This window comes from Cupressus sempervirens, chromosome 10, assembly GCF_028749045.1.
Source record: "Cupressus sempervirens isolate cs-2001-9-10 chromosome 10, ASM2874904v1, whole genome shotgun sequence".
NCBI lineage: Eukaryota > Viridiplantae > Streptophyta > Pinopsida > Cupressales > Cupressaceae > Cupressus > Cupressus sempervirens.
In genome coordinates this window covers 790049723-790070195 of record NC_143127.1, presented here as the reverse complement: position 1 = coordinate 790070195, position 20473 = coordinate 790049723, and the positions used below count along the sequence as shown (strand labels likewise).

The window sequence follows — 20473 nt, the reverse complement described above, 5'->3', positions numbered from 1 at the left end:
TAACTAAAATTGTGCCCATAATGGCACTCCATTTCAGTAGATGTAAATGCTCAAATCATGGATTTAAATGTCCTACAACAGAGTTATAAGCTAGATAAATTTGCACATACAATTGGCAAGGGAATCATGGCAAAACCAAAAATTACTAGACGTCCAAACCCTGAATGACTGACATGTGCAAACACTAGTAATATGAATCAAACCACAGCCTCAAAGTGTTGAATATCTAATGCCAGTTAACAAGAAACTTTGGCGTTGAAAAGAAAATGTAAAACCCCAAACAACCATGGCATCTGTGATAGGAAATTAACCACACTGAAACACAGATGGTTGAAGCCAAAGCCAGGTGACAATATATCCCAAATTGTAGATGTAGACAACTATCAATTTCCAGCACAACAATATCTCAGCCTTCAATCCTTAAAAAGGACTCTCCAAATCAGACAAAATAACCTTCAGCATATAATGTCTTCACACTAGTTGATTTCCAGCCACACGGAGAACAGTAAGGAAAATGCTCAAACTCAAAGCCCAAAACCAAATTCTCCAGCAACAACAATGCCTTCCTATCCACAGTCACTACAGCAATGGAAGACAACAATGAATCTCAGAAATCTAATTCACAATACCTCAGCTATGAATTATCAAGCACTTCTCAATTCCAAACCCTTTTACTTCTTCAAGTGCAAAGAATCCGCAAAACTCACCAAATCAACAAAAGCAAACCAATCAATTGGATGTCTTTCCCATCAACTGACCTCTTATTTATAATCTTCAAATGGCACAAGTTTCCCAAATGAACTTCACTTAAGCTTTCTCCACACAACATTAAAATATAATAAAGTGTCATTATAAAATTATTTATTATTTGCTTTTGGCTCCAAAAATGACCTTTCCCACCATAACATAATATTCGGAGACACAAGGCCATTGTTTCTTGTGCCCACCATTTAAAACTTTTCAACTTGGTTCGAACGAGCTAAGATACTGAGGTGACCAACATTGAACAACAACAAAAACAACAACCTCAACATATTAAGATGAATAATAATAATAATAATTCACCTGTCTTGCAAAAACAACTAAAGAAGCATCAAAATCGAAATCTGACAACACCAAAGTGATCCTTATGAAGAAACACGATGAATGCACTTGATCGAGTGACTTACTATAAAATAAAACGCTCCATCCAAGATTCTTGGAGCCCAAACCACAAGCTCGAAATAAAAAGTAAGAGCATCACTCAACTCCCCTAACTCAACTAAGCTCATCAAAACCAACAGTTTGACTTACTATTTATAGTAAGCCCCTCAAATGGAGCTACAACACACCATAGGGTGCTGGAAAGCCTATAACACACAAATGAGACCCTCAAATCCCACTGTCAGCTCACAAGGGTCGTGATAGTGAACTAAACAAGCCAAATGCAAGAACCTGCTAAAAATGGAGACATTACAAGATCCTCTTTGTTTTCCTAGTGCAGATCAGACAGACGATATCTTTATCAAGCTCCTTGACAGCCTCAGGTTTGAGAAATTTAACTACAACTTGGAATTTTCCCTAGGAGCTCAAGAGGTCTCCACGGAGCTTCTGATCGAATATTCCATATAGACCATAGGGTGGTTTGTCGGCTATTCTCCAAATGCAACATCTCTTTTCTCTAGTCTAGATTGCTATAATTTCACATTGTAACAGGTGCATGTTTATATTAATTTAAAGACACCCCCTATAGTTAGCCAAGTCTAATATTATGACCCAGTCAATTGTTAGGTGGTAATATTACTATTGGTCTAATATTAAAATAGGGAGTTATGCACATTGATTTGGTCGTGCAAAACAGTTGTAACTTTTTTTTTTGTCTAGTGGTGGAGAGAATCCAAATACTAGGAGCCTTTCATTTTCACTAAGTAATAAAATTCGTCTACACCCTATGGTGATGGAATCTTCTCTATTAGCTACAAAATCATACCAAACGACAAAGCAAAGTGAATTATGATAATAAAAAAATGGATAGCAAAAGTTATTAATCTGGACTATGCAATCAAAATTGACATAACCAACACCACTTCTAAAGGATTGCAGAAGATTTATAAAAATCAGGGCATGGGATTCGACTGTTTCATTCATTTTCAATTCTTCAGAAGAAAACATATACAGCTACAAAAAAGTAATAAGCAACTGAAACTTTCTTCAGGCAACCATTTTATAATAAGATCTCTTGAATGCTGACAGAGTAACCTTTTTCAGCGATTCATGAAGTGATGCAATATGTTCCTTTGACTGTTCAATGTGTCTTTGCAGCCGTATAACTTCTGCTGTGGTCTGTATAAAAATAATTAAAATACAGCAAGTTAGTTCATTTACTTTTTAAAAAGGCATCAAAGATTGATAGTAATAAGAATGTGATTATACAAAAACGATCCAAAATTATCTGTTTACATTAGGATATTGTTTTTATATGTGAGATATCATGTCATGGTTATGTTCTACTAAGGAGTATAGATTTCATTATTTTCCTTGAGTAGTCAGTGAGCTGATCCCACATGTTATATTTATCAGCGCTAGTATAGTGAGTGGTCAGACAATGGTTGCCTCATCTGTGCATCATAAACCTTATTTTGGACCTCTGAATTTAAATTATTACTCGTCCAGGGGCACGTAGTTATATCTAGGCCAACTGTAGATTGGTTTGAGTGGTAACAAACGTAAGTATGGATCTTACCACCCAATTATTACCTAGATTTGAAATCTTTAATCTGTCAAAAACTGCGGATGCTTCAGGAATCACATATCAGATCATTTTTATGTCCATATAGTTTTCTATTTTATTTAACATGTTCCCTTGAGGACACTCACTAAATTTCAATTATAATTTCTCAGAGAATTACTTGCCTGTTCGTGTAATGCCCTTGCATCCTGTATCTCGGATTTGAGGAAATCAAAATGCAAATTAGCACACTCTCTGGCTGAAAGTATCTGTCAAAAAGCACACAATCAGTACCAATTATAGGAAACTAATATTACTTGCATTTGCAAGAAGTATGTACAACAGAAGGAGAATGCTCATTGAAGCTCAAAGATGAGAAAATATTCACTGTCCCACCCCTTTGGACTAACACAAAAATTTGAATTTCTATATATCCTGCAAATATTTGAACTTTTACAAGATGTGGAAAATGGGGGATGAGCACTGGTCTAAATAACAAATAATGTATAGAGGCAATACCTGTTTGTTTTCAGCAATAAGAACTGCATTGCTTTGTCTTAGCTCCTCCCTTTCTTTATGTAATGCATGTACTTTGTTTTTCTCCTGATTAAACAAAATCATTTTGTATGTTAAAAAAATGAATTAATATTTGCAAATATCTTCCATCCAGAAAAACTCAAAGCTAGAATCAATAACAATAACATTGAAAACCAAATTTTCCTGCTCATCCTAGCAGAGAATAACAATATTTCCATTGGAATGATTGAACATCAACATCAAGGGCTTGCAACTAACGATTGTTACTGCAATCATACACATCTACAGGCTTGGATTTTTACAACTAAAGTTGATCCATTTGGATTTTATTATGAATTGAGGCAATATCAACACATTATATTTAAACCAAGACTAAAAATATCTTAAAATCATTTCAATCCAAGACAATTAAATGCAAAAGTGCTTACATCCTCAAGTTGCTTTGCTTGCCGATCAGTAATCTCTTGCAAAGCTCTCGCAGACTCCTGTGTGAACAAACATTGTACTCAATCCATGATATTTTCTGACGCAAGTAAACGAAGTAAGGACAATTCCAAAGTAAATTAAAAAGAAAATGGAACTACATAGGATTTGTTGGCTTATATTCACGCATAAGAATCAGTGTTTCTCCCCATCAACTGTTGTCTTCTTTTAATAATCACCTTTTACAAAAGAAAAAGAGACCTATCGCAGAGCTCATCATGTCAATGAAATTTGTTTCTGATTATAGATCTGATACATACAGTTTCCACATGAACGAGACATCAGCTTATTGAAATGTTGTTTTTGGAACAGATCACAAAGGTCCCAAGTTAAAAGATACAAAGAAATCAAAGAATCAAAGAAAATGATGACCAGTTGGGCTTGGAGGTTTAGGCCCACCAATTGCATTTTCAAATATGCAATCTCCATTAGCAATAGGATTTGTATGGTTCATGTGTGGTTTAGAAAAGAGATTCCATTGGTATGTTTGTTTGACATTTAAAAGGTTTCTAGAGAAGAAAGGCTTTGGGAGCAGGGATTATACCATCAACCCTAGCAGGGTTTTCTTTTCACAATTTTAAGAGGAACAATGGTTGTCCTCATCATAACAGGCTTAAGGCTTTCCACAACTTTTTATGGAGATACATGTAACTCAGAATATGCTTTTCGTGTCCTGTTCAAGAGATGGTGATCAGATTTTTCACACATAACTTTTTATATTGGCTTGGGCTTTCGTTTATTGGTTAGATGAATACCATTTATCTGAGAGGTGAACCCATCCATCTTTATGTCATTCTGCTGCGCATTCTACTTCTGCATAATTGAGATTATGAATTTTCTTTGTTCACCACTTAGTAAGTGCATTTTTTTTATTCCGCCAAATGATTAGTGTGCTCTATTTAGCCCTCCATCATTGTGTCTGTTCTGGTGTACATTTTGCTTCTGCTCTGAGTATGCTTGGTATTACCACTCAGCAACTGTATTTTTGTAAATCTCAAAGATAATTAGTGTAGAGTGGAAATATCACTCAAATTCACAGAGATATACTACAATTAGTTTGGTCCGTTTAATTATTGTTGAGCAATACTCAAAGTAAAAGAAACATGAATATTCTCTAATTAGTTACTGAGTAGCCCAAGCTGAAGCCAAGCAAGGGAGCTTTAATAGTCATGTAGAGCCAGATATCATAACCATCACTGCTGGAATTCAGGGGCTTTCTGAACAAGGGCTAAGCACTATGCTTCTGTGTCAGCAATGACAAAACAAATTAGCCAAGGAAAATAGAAACACCAAAGAACGAAGTTCAGAGGAGTAACAAGCTGTTGTTTGTGAGTGGGGATCTCCTAAAGATTTCATATGTTTCTTATGAAGAATAACTGTTGTAGTTTAGTGAATCATAGATATATCTGATTTTGGCCTGTGGTTCATGTACTTCTAAACTTCTAACACCCATCAGAAAGAAATAGTTTTTAAAGGAAAGTATTGTCACAGGATTCAGATTTTCTACACAAGCAACATTAAGATTGACAAATCCTATTTATGCATAAATCAGTCTCAGGACCTTTAGTACATCCCCGATTGATCTTCAATAAGCACTATAAGATTACACACACTCAACCCTATCGATTCCATAGCTTCAACATTCTCATTACCAAAGAAGTTTGATATGGCTCAATTCAACACAAGAAACTAGAAAAGGAGTTAATAATTTACGCAACAAAATTCTTATAAGTCACGGATTGGAATTTATTTATTTTTATATCACCTATGATCAATGAGCTAGCTTACCGGTGTGTAGCAAGCATGGCCGGAAGCATATGCTGATGCGTTCGGATGCTGGATGCATTTCCTAGGCACCCAGATGGTCATGGAAGCTAACAAAGTATCAAATCTAAAGAGGAAAATTTTGTGATGCAGCAAAAGTGAAGTTTGCAGCAGATTTTTGTATAGTAAACGTGAGAAAAGTATTTTCACAATAGATTGGTGCTGCTTTGTATGAGACCCATCATAGAATTTAACAACCAAACATAGCATCAAACTTCTAGGCAATTGAGCTGTACGTAGAAAGGTAGCAGTCCAGGAAAGAGGAAAGCGGAAAGCAGAGGTTCCCAATATGCATAGGCGAAATGTTGTTAGTGAGAAGGATGTGATGGATTTCATGACTTTAATGAACACAGAATTTTCAAGCCTTTCTCTGTGTCAATGGTTGATAAGGATTTGAGAGCTGACTAAGAATGTGGATGGGTCCCCTAGCATATATATTCATCCAGCGATGGCTAGCTGCTTTTAGATACTGGACATACACATGATCTGCAGAATGTTGTTGACGCCATTCAATCCATTTCCTATGCCTCTTCACTATCACTGGCTGCTTCATATTTGCTATATGAAAATTATCTGACATGATTCATCTGTCAGAGATTCATAATGACTTCTTCCTAGAACACTTTCATGGAATTAATCAGCATTGTATGTCCCGCCAAATTAACAAGATAGGAAGACAGGGGAACACATCCTGCATTTCTACACACACACTAACACACGCACACGCACACATTGCTTCGAAAAATCCCAAAAAAATCGTGCACCCGAAGCTCGCATTGACATCCGCATCCGCATCTGAATCAGCAACTTAGTCAACGAGAATCACATTTAATCTTGGATTCCTTCCAACTACAGTTTAATGGGATTATTAGACTCTTTAGTTACACTATTCCTTCTGCCAAGTTAATCCTCGAATATGCTATAAGTGTGATTCTTATAAGTCTTCCAATATAGATCCTCTCTTTTATCATGGGTTTATCCTTAGCAGCCCCATCAAAGGTGATCCCTAACTTGTTGGCTTGCCTTATAATAACCTTCACAAGATTTTTAATTTTCTTTCAAATACTAAAACAAAAGACTTTCACATAGAAAATACCTAGAAAATAATTAACATTCAGTGAGCTGACATCAGAGCGGAGATTCTGTGAGCTGTCAACTTATACATTTTACTATGAAGTGCCTGCTTGTACTTTTTAAAGTAGTAAGGACTGGTAACTTTTGAATTCTTCACTAGAATATAAATGGCGTAGATAAAACAGTTGAATATTGAGACCAAAGTGAGACATCATCCATCATCTCAACATTTTACACAGCTACAGATATCTATCGTACTAGACATGAAAATAGGTTTCTTTGAATCTACATATCAAGGACCAAAAATTTAAACAAAAACAACCTTAAAGCTGAAAAGACTAAGTTGCATTTAAAGGAAACCCCTATGCTAGAAGGGAGAGGATCACTTTACTCATAAGGTTCTCTTGGAGGCCAAATTTGTGCAAAGGTGAGATCGTATTAGGTTAACTTTACTCATCATGTTCAAAGAACTTTCTACTCGGCTTGGGATTTGGTGTACAGGGCCAATTCAGGTTTCTCCTGCATGATCTCAAAGCTTTGCCTCCATACATTTTCAGATAATTGGAGAGAGTTGATGGCCTGGAAAGTTTTGTGCACGTGGTTCAATAATATTAGTCATTGCCAAAGACTTCTTGAGATTTTCCCTCTACCACCATGATATTCCAGAGCAGATTGCCATTTCACATCTACATCTTGTTCCTTAGAGTTGAAATCGATGTTTTCAGATTGTGGGGGAACAAAGCCTAAGGTGGTCGCCAATAGAAGCCTCACTTCTAAAATTCATCATCTCTACATTAGAAGCTTCTGCAATTGTTTTTCAGACAAGTTCTCCACAATACATGGAAAGGTCAACTATCTATAATTTCTTCCACGTGATGGAATTTGGTTTGATTTGTTGTGCCTCTATCCAAACAACTACCTTTTCTGGGGTTGAGTGACAAAAACTGGGATTAAAGTCCTGAAGTGTGCCTACATAAAAGTTATAATCGCACAATTTACTTAAGTCTCTATAGATGAGGCTAATACCAAATGTTGATTTTGATGCTCTCAATGATAAACAATATGAAGATCATTATATTGATTATAATTTTCATTGTGTTGTGACGTATGACAATTTATTAACCTATGGTAATTTTGGTACCATTGATTTAATATTTTAAATTTTATTATTCTAATTATTGCAATGTCTATAGCCAAACCCATACCTTTTGGGAAATTTTTTGTGCCACTCTATACCAATAGTGATGTAATTACACATCACCCCATTGCAAATGAGGAACCCCAGGTTTTTTCTTTTTAGGGTTTTGTTTAAGTATTTTTGTTTCAATCTCTAGGCTCTTGCCAATGCGAGGTTTAGAAATTTAATCCAAATTAAGAGATGTCAGAAAGTAAAAGAGAGAAACCATGACCAAATGAGTATTTTGATGTCATAGAGGTGTTCAAAAGGGCCAAGGGATGAAGCTAGACGTTGCATGAGGTCAATCTAATTAGTAAACTACAGAGAATCAATTATTCTAACAGAATAATCTTCAATTCGCAATTATCATCTCGCAACACAACTCACAACATGTAGTGCCTCTCCCATTTGACTTTTGTAAGTCGTCCTGATGGATGCACCCTTGCTGATCTTTTGTTGTGATGGGATCATGATTGTGACCCTGAGTGGTCTACACCATTGAGGTGTTTGGATTTATGTTTATGTATCAGTTGATTTGTTTATGCTTTTGACTAATCTTAGAGATTATGATGTGATTTTTGGTTCATTGAGGTTTGTGCCAGTGGTTACCAGGATCGATGTGGTATCATGAGGTTGTTCCGTGATTACCCTGAGATGTGTGTAGAGATTGCACTATATTCTATTACCATGCTACATGGGACTAGGTTCCTGTAGCAGTGGTTACTCATGTTTATGACTATGGTTGTTTATATGTTTTAAATGCCTTTTTAATGCAGAGTAATCAATCATTATTAAATGCTTAAGTAATTAGAATGGATTGTTCATGTTGGATTCTTTGGTTATGTGCTGCGGACATTTACCTTGTTATATTTCTGATTAGAGAGATATTTGTTACTCATGTTATGTTTTACATTTGAGATGACCTGAGGGTCAAATGTTACTCTTTGATTCCAGTATCATAGATATTAGACTACTATGTTGTTCAGTTAATCATATTGCATGATGATGCTATTTTGAGATGACAGTGTGTTTTATGATGATATCTGGTTATCTGGTATTTGGACATACCTCTAATTTTGTTATGTGATGGATTTAATGCTATGGTTATTTACTTCATTCCTGCGTTGTTATGCGAACTTGAGTGATGTAAATAGATTGTTTTAATATAATTAAATAAATGGTTAAATTAGGTGATTTAATGCATTATTGCTTCGGCTAAGTTATTATATGCAATTGCACTTGATCGTGTTGTTTAGTGTGCAGGATTATATCCCTGGCAGTGGCACATGGAGTTAGTGATTCAACCTTTCATATTTTACCCATGTCATCCTTATATGGTTGACGTATCTTTAATTAAATGTTTAATTTAAACCTTTCGGTGATTATTAAATCCGAACTCATTTGCATTATGTGATTAGACTAGTAAGCGTGTCTGTGCATTTAGAGGTTCGCATTGTCGCAAAAGTTATTAAGGAGATTTATGTGTTTTTGGGTTTTCGAGCTTTTTAATTGTTTTATTTTAATTTCTAGCAATTTTGCCATAGATGAATTACTATTTATAGGAATAGCCTGTTTTCATTTGGGTCGATTCGGGGTTTAACTGGATTGGCTAGTTAAATGCCCTAATCGATTATTCACCTGAAAAGTGAATAAGTATCCAAAAGGAATTTAATTCCTCACTTCTCACTTTAGAATTGGAAAGTTGGAGAGTAAAACCCAAAATCCTCTTCATTAGGATTTACTGTTTTGTTCGTTGTGGGAGCTACAAGCGTGGGATCATCGCGAGGTTGGGCTCGTTGGATCCAGCTCGGAGAAACCTTGGATTGCCGCAATTTTCAGCCACTTCTGCGGGCGTTTTATTTTCTGGTTCAGTTTTCCGTTTTGCCCTTTTGGCTGTGAGGTAGGGCTTTCCTATTTTATTGTTTTTGCTCCATTTCTGCTTCTGTTTTTGGTAGCCGTTTGTTTGGAGGCTGAGAACTAGTGTTCCCCTCTGTTTCTATATGTTAGTTCTACCCGGTTGGGCGGGTATGAACATTTCCCTGTTTTTCGGGATGAGGGTTTGGGATTTTGCACCGTTATGCTGGCCGTTTTTGCATACGGTGTCCGATTCCATTTATTTTTGGATTTTCGGGGTTTTTGAACCCAAAGGCCAAATGGGTTTTAATTTTGAAGTTTTCCAAATTTTGGGGTTTTTACCTCGTTTTGCATGCCGCCCTGTTTTCTCGAGTTTTCTTGGCACAATGTGGGTCGTGGACCTGGATGATCTATTTGGATATCAGTCAGACCACTATTGCACCTTTTGTTGCATTGGGATGCATGTCGCACCCGTACTCCCGACTTTGTGTTCAGTTGAGTGATTTGTTACTTGTTATGGTTTTTGTTGGACCTTTGCTTTTGTTTCGTGAACACTAGGATTCGTGTAGAATCCATAGTCTCGGATTGAGACCGGTTGAGTGAGTTCACGATGTTTGGTCTTGTTACAACATCGAGATTCGTGTAGAATCCATACTCTCGAATTGAGGCCGGTTGAGTGATTTCATGATGTATGATTTTATTGGCTTTGGGATTCGTGTAGAATCCGTCCTTCCCATGTTGCTTTTAGTTGGGTGTTTTCTTTGCATTGTGTTCTCATTCCTGTCCTTGTGTTATGATCTTCATGATGGTGGTGCACCACACACGAGTACGTGCGCGTACATTTGTTGGGTGACTTGCAAGGCCCGATCTTCCGTGGATTTGCCGGAAGTTATGATCATTGGGGTTGGGATGGGAGTATGCATGCCCACGGGCACTTGTCGTAGGATGAGCATGGGTAGGGTAGGGTAGCATATGGAGGGGGCTTCTATCTCGCAGCCTGGTGACCTTAGTCCCATAGGGTTGGCAGAGGAAGTTTTAAATAAGTGATAATTAAAGAAAATGTGTGACTGGTAATAAAACTTAAGATAATAAAATGGTACTTTTGTGTATTGGCCTTCCGTTGAGGGAGTTGAGCTACACGGTGTATTGGCCTTCCGTTGAGGGAGTTGAGCTACACAGATCCGAGCTTGGGCTTTTTGATGCCAAGCGACTCTCCATGATGTTAGTCCCTACATAGTAGCCTATTGAGTGTCTGACCAGGACCTGTACTCCTTGCATTGTCTTAGGTTCTTGGTTCAGCCATCATACTGTCTGGCGTGAGTGTTAGCCATGGATGTTGTGTTTTATGTGTGTTTGTAGTTGGATCATTATCTCCATCAGCACGGTGGGTGTAGACCTATGGATGCCACATGGTTGGGAGGCGTAGCTACCTTCACCACTGCTAGGGATCGGTGTACAAAGACGATCTTTGTCCTAGTGCGACCATTGCTGGATGTCTTCACTTGGTACTTCGGGTTCCAGAGTATGCTTCCTTGTGATTTATGCTTTCATTGGGATGCTTGTATATCATGTTTAGATGATGTTATTTTATTTGACGCATTCCCTTATTATGATGTTTAGCATATGATTAGATGCTGTGAATTGTTGTATTAGCATATCTGTTGCTTATTGCTGTTTAGCATGTGATAGGTGATGTTATCTACTGTAGGATTATCTTATGCTTTACTACTAGCATGTTAGATTTCCTTATGCTTATATTGTTGCATGTTTTAGTAGTGACATCCCTATTACGACAGTACTAACAATCTAGTCGGTGGCTTGGGATGTTATGCGCGGGGGATGGCTAGGACCTACGATGGTCTTATGATGCTATTGACGGTTGGGAGGAACCGCGCACTTATTTGGTTGTTTAGTTCTGAAATGTATTTTGTTCATTGCGATGTTTATTTCAGTATGTGCTTTGCTTTTATGTTTTAGATGGTTAGATGTTCCTCTTTCCTTGTTGTTAGTGCTCTCGAGTGTTCATTTCTCGATTTACGTGGATCCGGTACTCCCCGGTGTGTAGGTTTCCTTGTTTGTTTAGCTTTTTGTTTGCGTTTTGTGTCGCACTGATTTGTTCCCTCGCGCGAAATTGTATTTTCCTCGCGCGAGACTGTTTCTTCCTTGCGCGAAAGAATACAGTTCCCACGCGAGAATGTAAATCTTCGCACAGCGCGTAGGGAATCCTCGCGCGAGAATGTGAATCCTTGCACGAAGCTCAGTAGTCCTCACGCGAAGTGCGCACTTTCTCGCACGAAGCGGTAAAAGATCTCGCGCGAAACTCGAGACCAATTTTCTTTCTCGCGCGAGAAACAGGGGCTATCTAGGCTTGTCGGATGAAAGTTCGGAAGTTGGTTATGGACACCCTTTTGGTTTTTACACCTTCTTGGTTCAAAACAGATTTCCTAGGGGTTTAAAATATATCGTTTAAGTATAAGTTGACGTATATTTAATTCCTTATACTTAAGATATATTTTATTATATGCAACAAATCGTTTGAGATAAGTTTCAGACCTCTCGGAGATAAGTTATGGATTCTAGGAAATTTCAAGGCTTCAAAAATCTAGACTTAGCCAATTTTCAGGACTTCAGGATTTCAAGCTTAGCCAAATTTCGGGATTCCGCATTTTACCCTAGCTTGGTGTTTTGTTGATGAGTGGTCATTTCTTGTGCCCTCATCTTGTTGTGGTGGTTGTTGGCTTTTGTTTGGGTGTGTCAGTTGGGTAGTGGCGTTCGGAGATTCATTGGTTGCCGGGATTGTGTTGAAGTCTTCCGTTGCGATCTTTGTGATCCCTGTATGATGTTGTCTTGTGCATTCATACTTGTGAAAAAATATATATATATCTTGGCTTGATTTGAATCCTTGTTTCCAAGGATCTCCGGGCGGGGCATTACACAGCACGCCTGAACAGGTCATATACTGTAAATGAATTTTCCTCCTCCAAACAACTCAGACGATGGCCTTGAAGTTGCAGCCCCCAGCAGCTAATCGCAGGGCCTATCAACTGAATGCAGACCTTAATATATGCAACTTGGGCTCCCAAAAATGTCACACAGGTTTAGACTGGAATGTCACAGGCCTATGAAATTGAACCACAGGCCTTGGGATTGTGCGCAAGCCTTCTACAATGGAATCGCTGGTCCTCTTTTTGCAACCACAGCCTATATATGAGTGCAGGCCTTCCAGTTTAATTTGCAGACTTATTAACTTGGACGCAGGTGTATTGGCACCTATAGTAGATAATTAAGACACCAATAGAAATGATTATAAATGCCAAATAACAATTCTGCAGCATCCAATAGCAAGTAATCTCCAATGCCATAGTCAGGTGGTTAGGCATCCAGAATGCAAGTTATCAACACTAATGTGCAGATGTTTCCTTCTAATCACCAAGTGCTGCCAATACCACTAAATTGCAGCATTAGACAAATTTCCTATACAACATAAACTTAGGCACCCAAAATCAATAACAACTCAACAATTTGTCTTTCAAGCAACAACAGGTACAGTAAAGAAAGACATTTATAACAATACACACATATGCAGGTCAAACTCTTATATTTGCAAATGGTAATACAGCCTAAACCACAAACAATATCTCCCAGCCACAGATAACCACATTACAGGAGACTCGGAAAATATAAATTGAAATCGCTATACCTCAGCAGTGATTCAAAATACCTTTCAGCTTCAAACCCTTATACTTCAGCAAGGATACAGAAAACAACCTCAGGGAAATGTCACAAAGACAACAAAACAAATAATCAATTGGATAATCGGATCCTTTTTCATCAAAATGAGCTCATATTTATAACCCCCATTGGCACAAAGTTTCCCAAATGTGACTTCACTTAAGAAGCTTCACCAACACAATCATTTTATAACATTATTATAGTAAAGTGCTATTATAATAATGAAACTTTTAATAAATACGAGCTCACACAATTAATAGCCCAATCCAATAATAAGTGCTATTATAATAATGAAACTTTTAATAAATACGAGCTCACACAATTAATAGCCCAATCCAATGCAGGCAATGACCCATTGCTAGCACCATCTTCATTGCCAAATATGGAAACCGCCCGATCTAGACTTACCAAAAATAGTAAGTCCACCACTAAGAACCCCAAATCACCCTGTCAGCTCACGAGGGTCACTATAATGAACTAACTCAATCAACGATAGAGACCTGCTAAAAATGGGGACATTACAATCTCTTCACATGCAAGTGGCATCATCCTTACCAAAACAGTTTGTCTTCATTCTCTTGGCTCTACACACTCAATTTTTTACAAGTTTCCATTATAAACTCGCCAATCTCCCATGTTTGGTTCCATCTCGCACACCTTGGCTCTCTATTTTCATAGAAGTCTTCTTGTTTCCCTTTTGTGTCTTTATAGTGTAATATCTCTCATATCTCTTTCTCATTCATAGAAGATATATTTCATTAACATTACTCTGTTAAACTATCACCGATCTTTTGTGTCTATGCAGTTGTTGTGGAGGTAGAGACACCAAAACAGGGAATTGACTGGGGCAAGTATCCAAACAGCCACCCCAACAATTTCTTCTCTTTGTTTGTGTGTAGGTTTTCATCGTGAGTTCGTGAGTTCCAACTTGGATTGCATTATTGGCATTTATATCAGGTTTTGTCTTCCCTCTCTTTTTCTTTCCATTTCGCCTTTTGAAACATGTTTAGCTTTGTTGCTATTTCATCATATTAGATGATTTCCATTTCGCATTTATAAATCTGTTATTCTATCATTTTCCTCCTTTTCACATATTTAAACTAGCTTTACTCTATTAATTTACATTTTTTTACTCATCTTTACCATACCATCGTACTTTAGTATTCTATTATTTTGTTTTCGGAACCTGTAGCAGGACGTTAGTACACAATAGAAGATATCCAAATCTTAAAACAGGTTAGAAAAATTGATAAGCTAATTAATTACAAGACCTAAATGCTATCCCTTACTAACCCTTCCTAATTCCTAATAAAGAACTTCTCTCAAATCCCATAACCCTGTAATGAGAATTAATTCTCAATTATGCAATCATCATATGAGTGCTTCCCTAAGGCCTCTAGGATCTCTAAAAATTACTTGTTAGAGATCCCATCTCTAACCAACTCTCTTCTCTAACGTATGCATATGATTAACCACTATAATATATATTGTCCCTAAGGGACTCTCTAAAAATCCCTCTTCGAAATCCAATTTGGGATCTTGACATTCGATAATAAATGTCCTCTGGTCTCTAAGTTTCCCTATGAGAAACTTGACATTCATAACGAATGTCAGCTTACCAAGGTCTATTTGGTGTCTAAGAAAATGAGCTCTCACTATCATTTCTACATTATACCTCTATTTGGAAATACTTATTCTAAACTTTACTCTGATCACACAAGACTAGTCTTAAGTGTTCGATATGCTATTGAATTGATTTGTGATTCCAATGTCCATCTTTTATGTTGGATGCACTTTCTCTAAGTATTTCGCTTTCTGGGTAGCAGTAACTACGTAGTCTCTACTAATATGATCTCTATCACTTGGATTGACTTCTTGATCCCACTCACTATTTTATCTTTGTCCTTACGTGTTGCTGTTGTTTGTAATGTCTAGGAGATGTCGGCTTACATTTGAGATTTGTATTGTCTGCGCCTATTATGATTGATGGAATTCTTCCCACAACCTATTATCAGACCCGTTGCCTTCAATGAGAGATGGACGTATTACCGTTTCTGTGCAATTCTTGTCTCCTATGTTTGTGTTCTATGTGTCATGTAACACCTGCCTTGTTGCAACCGGCTTGTTCTGCTATTCCCGTCTACGTTGGTAGTGATCAAATTGTGTTTTGTGTTGTTTTATTCTTAATACCCACTCTACATAGGAATACTAGCTTATTCCGTTAACATCTCCTCCTAGTTTGTTCACTACCTGTCGTATGTTTGAATTTAATTTGTTTCTCATACATTTGATGGATGATGCACAAATCTGCTTCTAATTTGTAATTCGATGCTATATTCATTCACTTGATCATCTCTATATGCATGATGATTATTTGCACATGCTCAAAGGTTGCTAACCAAGTCGCGTCTATTGGTTGCGATCTTGGTCATGCAACTATTTAGTTTATATCGGGGGTTTTCCCTATTGTTTTAGTTTATATAATTTGCAATATCTTTAATTTGATAATCATGCAATATATTTATGAAATAGATTTGTACAAGGGTATTTAGAGAAGTTTGCATTGACTAATTTTTTATTTGTTTATTAATTTTTAATTATAATTTCATTATTTATTATTATTACTTTTCTTAGACATTGATTATAATCTCTAAGGTAACATTTCATATACTATATATATTTCAAATATATATGGATTTCTTATTTAAGAAATTACGTGCATTATTTGGAATTTATTTCGGGGTTATCACATCTTACTTTTTCTAAAAGTTCCTTTAGGTGTTGCATAGTTTTCAGCTTCCTCAATCATCTTTCTAGCCCAATGTGGTCTCTTTTTGTTATTGTGAGGTTCATCTACTAGAGCAGTCTGATTTTCATTCATAGTTTCTTTGGGAGACTTCCTCTGAGCCTCAAGAGCATGATCCTCCTCCATACCTTTAGGGGATTTTGAGTTTCTATCTCATGAGAGCTCTTGGATCTCTTAAAGGCAATGTCTTCCTAAAAAATGACATCTTTGTTGAGTTCAATCAGTTTATATTCAGGTATGTATAGTCTGTAGACTTTTGATGTTTCACTATAGGCCACAAATATCTTTCTTGCCAGTGGGTTCTAATTTAGTCCTATTTTCTTTAGGCACATGAATGTAGACAAGTTAGCCAACAATCCATAGGAGACTTATGTCAGGTTTTGCACCAGTGAATGCTTCTTGAGAAGAATTTTTAGCTAGGTGGGAGTGTGTACATCTATTTTGAATGCAAACAATTGTCCTAGAGGCTTCTGCCCAAAATGAAGTTTCTATGTTTGGGTTGTACAACATGGCTCTAGCAGCTTCTACAATGGTTCAATTCTTTCTCTCAACAACTCCATTTTGTTGAGGATTGTAAAGTACAAAAAACTCACTCTTAATACCAGCATTCATACAAAATTCTCTAAAGATTTCTGAGCTATATTCCTTGCCATTATCTGTTCTGAATACTTTGATACTCTTCCCAAAGAAGTTTTCTATAAGAGCTTTGTATTCATTTAACCTTTTAAGGATTTCCACAAACTCTTTACATTTAAAAAAGTATATTCAAGTCTTTCTAGAGAAATCATCAACAAAGATTATGTAATATAAGAAACCTCCCATTGAGGGTACAGACATGGGTTCACATAAGTTGGAGTGAACTAACTCTAACATATTTTTAGTTTTACTAGTCTATTTTGGAAAGTCCCCATTGTATTCTTCCCTAGCACACATCCTTTACATGCTCCTTTATTGGATTGGTTCAATTTGGGTAACCCAATCACCATTTTTCTATTGAAGGTAGGGCACTAAAGTGGAGATGTCCTAGTCTTTGGTGTCAAATTTCATTCGAATTAGAAGTCCCATGAATTAGGGCATGGTTTGAATTAATGCAAAGTTTGTAGAGACATCCTTGTCTTATTCCAATAGTTTGTGTTTTCTTAATGTTGAATCTTTTTTGCCATGCCAAAACTTTTCCATCCATAGATGTAACACTATATCCTTTGTCTTCAAGAGCAAAACTAGATACTAGGATTCTTATTATTCTTGGAACATACAATACTTCAATGAGTTAAAGGGGGATGCCTAATTTCAAACTTATGGTGCAAGTCCCAACCCCCTTTACTAGATATGTTGAATTGTCTCCAAATGTTACTCCTTCGTCAAATTCTTCTACCATGATGCCTAATGTAATGTCTCCATTTTTTGACAGTATGTGTAGTTGATAGAGTTAGCTCATCATAGTGACCCTCGTGAGCTAACAAGGTGTCTTGTGGGTCTCAGTTGTGGACTTACTATTTTAGTAAGTCTTTTTTTGGCAGTTGCTATTTTTGGGTAGTACAACGGGTGGTTGGGTAGTTGGTCGTCACCTGCAATTAATCAAGTTAATAATTGCATGAGCTCTTATTTATTTACTAATTATTGAGTTGCATTATTATAATAATTTTTATATTATTATAATAATGATTTTAAGAGATATTTCTAAAAAATGAGCTTTTAAATGAGAGCTCATTTCATTGGGAAAAGCATGTTTAAAAATATATTTGTTTTGTGTGCCTTTGTGGCTTTTCCTAATTTCTGACTTGTGAGCCCTTGCTGAAGTATAAGGGTCTCGTTAAGAAGTTCTTGGCAATTGTGTTACAATATACAACTGGCAAACATTCTCCTACTGTATGCTTGAAGCTAAGGAGAATTATCTTGATTATTATATCTTTTCTTGTTGATCATTTGGCTATGCAAATTGCTCTTGATTTATAGCAATTTGACATTTACTCCTACTGTGTATCTGTTACTACGGAGAAATCTATTCAAATGGTTCGTGAGATTTGGTGTGAGAATAATCGCAAAGGATTAACTTTATCAACTGTGAATTGATTGGCTGTCATCTCTACTTCATCAACAAATCATCCAAAGCTGGAAATGCAAATTGCCTAAAGGGAGGCCACAGGAGTTGTAAGGAGGGCACAATTATGTCTTTAATGGTGCAATTTGAATTGGTCCAGTAAATGGCACTCCAACAGCAATATCAATTACATTATAGGGCCTCCAGTTATCACCTAGGCAGGATGTCTACAATCACACAGACCTGCAATCAGCTTTGGAGGGCCTATATTCAGTTTCTACGGCCTGTGTTTGTTGTTTTTGGAGGCCACGTGTCTAGTTTGGAGTCCACGCAGCCTTGTCTGGGAGCTGTGAATTGCTAGGGAGGATCCAGTTGCTATCTATAGGCACTACAAGGTGTTGTGGTGACTGGAAGTGTAGTTTAGCACTCACGCACTCTTTAGTGCAATTTTTCTCATGCACACCATCCAGGTTCTTTATGTCAGCATTATTTACTTTATGTAATTTTAGTTGAGCTATTGTCAAAATTGTGTAAGAAATCAGAATTGAAGGGAAATAAAGAAGTTGTTGATCTCTTGCAAATAATTCCTTTAGAATTGCTTTTCCTACTATAGATTGCTTGCCAAGTGTTTGAAATAATGTCAAGCAATCAAATAGTAAAGAAATTGGACTCAAACAAGACTATAACCGGTAAGGGTTATTACAAGTGTTCTCTGAATCCTATGATGTGTCCTGATGATCCACTATCAATTACCTAGGTGTAAAGTATATTTGAAAGTTGACTTGATAAAGCTAAGTAGAAACCATTTTTTTCATAATCATGTTCTATATTAGCCTTTCCAACTTTGGCAAAGGATTCTTGTTGTTTTGTTCAATCATGGCACTTGATGGCATAATGTCCATTCTGATCACATCTAAAACATTGTATTTGAGATATGTCCTTTCTCTTCTTCCACTATCCTTTCCATAAGTGTTCTTCTTTCTTTTAAAACTTTTCTTCTTTCCTTTCTTATGAGAATTAGTGTTTAATACATAAATATCCTCATCTATGGGATTCTAACTATTTCCTTTGGTCATCAGTCTAGATTCTTCTTGTAAGCGATTTATTTCCAACCTATCAAATTTAGGGAGTTTTGACCTTGCAATTATTCCTTGAATAAATGACTTCCATGAAGTTAGTAGGCCACCTAGAGCTATTAATGTAAGTCCTTGCAATCAATTTGATTTCCAACTATTGAGAGTTGTTTTCTTAGTTCAATGGTTCTCGTAAAATATGCGTGGATGGATTCTCCCTTGTTCATTTTTACATGATTAAGTTGCCTCTTTAGACCAAGGATCTACTAGTATTGTTTATTTTAAATGTGATTTCAAGTGATCTAAACATTAGGTATAGAGTACCTTGTTTTTATAAGATAGGTACTAAATGATCCATAACTACATCTACTATAAGTTTCGTAGCCTTCTTGTTGTTCTTGACCCATTGAGTTTTCTCAAGCTCATTTTCTCGTTCTATTTTGTTTTCCTTTACAAATGAGTCTTAACTTATTTTCTTTCAACATCATCATGATTCTTAATTTCCATGATACAAAGTTGGTGGCACCCTCAAGATGATCCTCAAATCTTATTACACTTGACATTATGAAGAATGGAATGTAATTGTAATATCAACAGAGATTATGTATTAGAGTTTTGAGTACTGTAAATTCTCAAATCAAATCGGATCTTTCTTAGCAAGGCTTTGATACCATGTTAAAATAATGATAGATTTATTTCAGATTTAGATATGTCTATCTTTTCAATTCTTGAATAATATGTCTGCTAAAATTTTGTTTCTTTTGCAGATCTAAATACAAATAATTATTAATTACACAATAATTATGTAGCAATATTAATGAGATCTGCTGATTATGTGAGTTTCTTAACTGTTCCCTCTTCCAGATTAAATTTGAATGCTATAATCTGCAACTATTCGTCAGTATAATATAGAAAAATTGTATGTGAAACACATTAAAAATATTGGATTAAGTAAATATTAATCTATATACTACCCATGCTACCCTTCCTAATCCTTCTGAAGAGATCCTTCTCAAACCACCTAACCCTTTGGTGAGAATTATATCTCGATTAGGTAACTATCATATAAAGAACGTCTTCCTTGGGCCTCTTTGGGATCTCTGGTAACACTACTTGGTAAAGATGCCACCTCTAGCCAAGTCTCTTATCTTTGACATATGCATAT

At 36.4% G+C, this 20473-nt stretch overlaps 1 protein-coding gene across 4 annotated transcripts in view; it reads right to left on the bottom strand.

Moving 5' to 3' along the window:
• Positions 1 to 20473, bottom strand: part of LOC149536277 (uncharacterized) — a 313709-nt gene that overhangs the window by 58779 nt on the left and 234457 nt on the right. For all 4 annotated transcript variants that reach the window (XM_089805517.1, XM_089805516.1, XM_089805519.1 and 1 more), the window contains exons 16-19: positions 3673 to 3729; positions 3227 to 3310; positions 2893 to 2976; positions 2239 to 2322 (exon numbers count right to left, since the gene is read on the bottom strand). In XM_089805517.1, coding sequence (XP_089661643.1) covers positions 2239 to 2322; positions 2893 to 2976; positions 3227 to 3310; positions 3673 to 3729 — 309 coding nt within the window. The remainder of the gene's footprint in view (positions 1 to 2238; positions 2323 to 2892; positions 2977 to 3226; positions 3311 to 3672; positions 3730 to 20473) is intronic.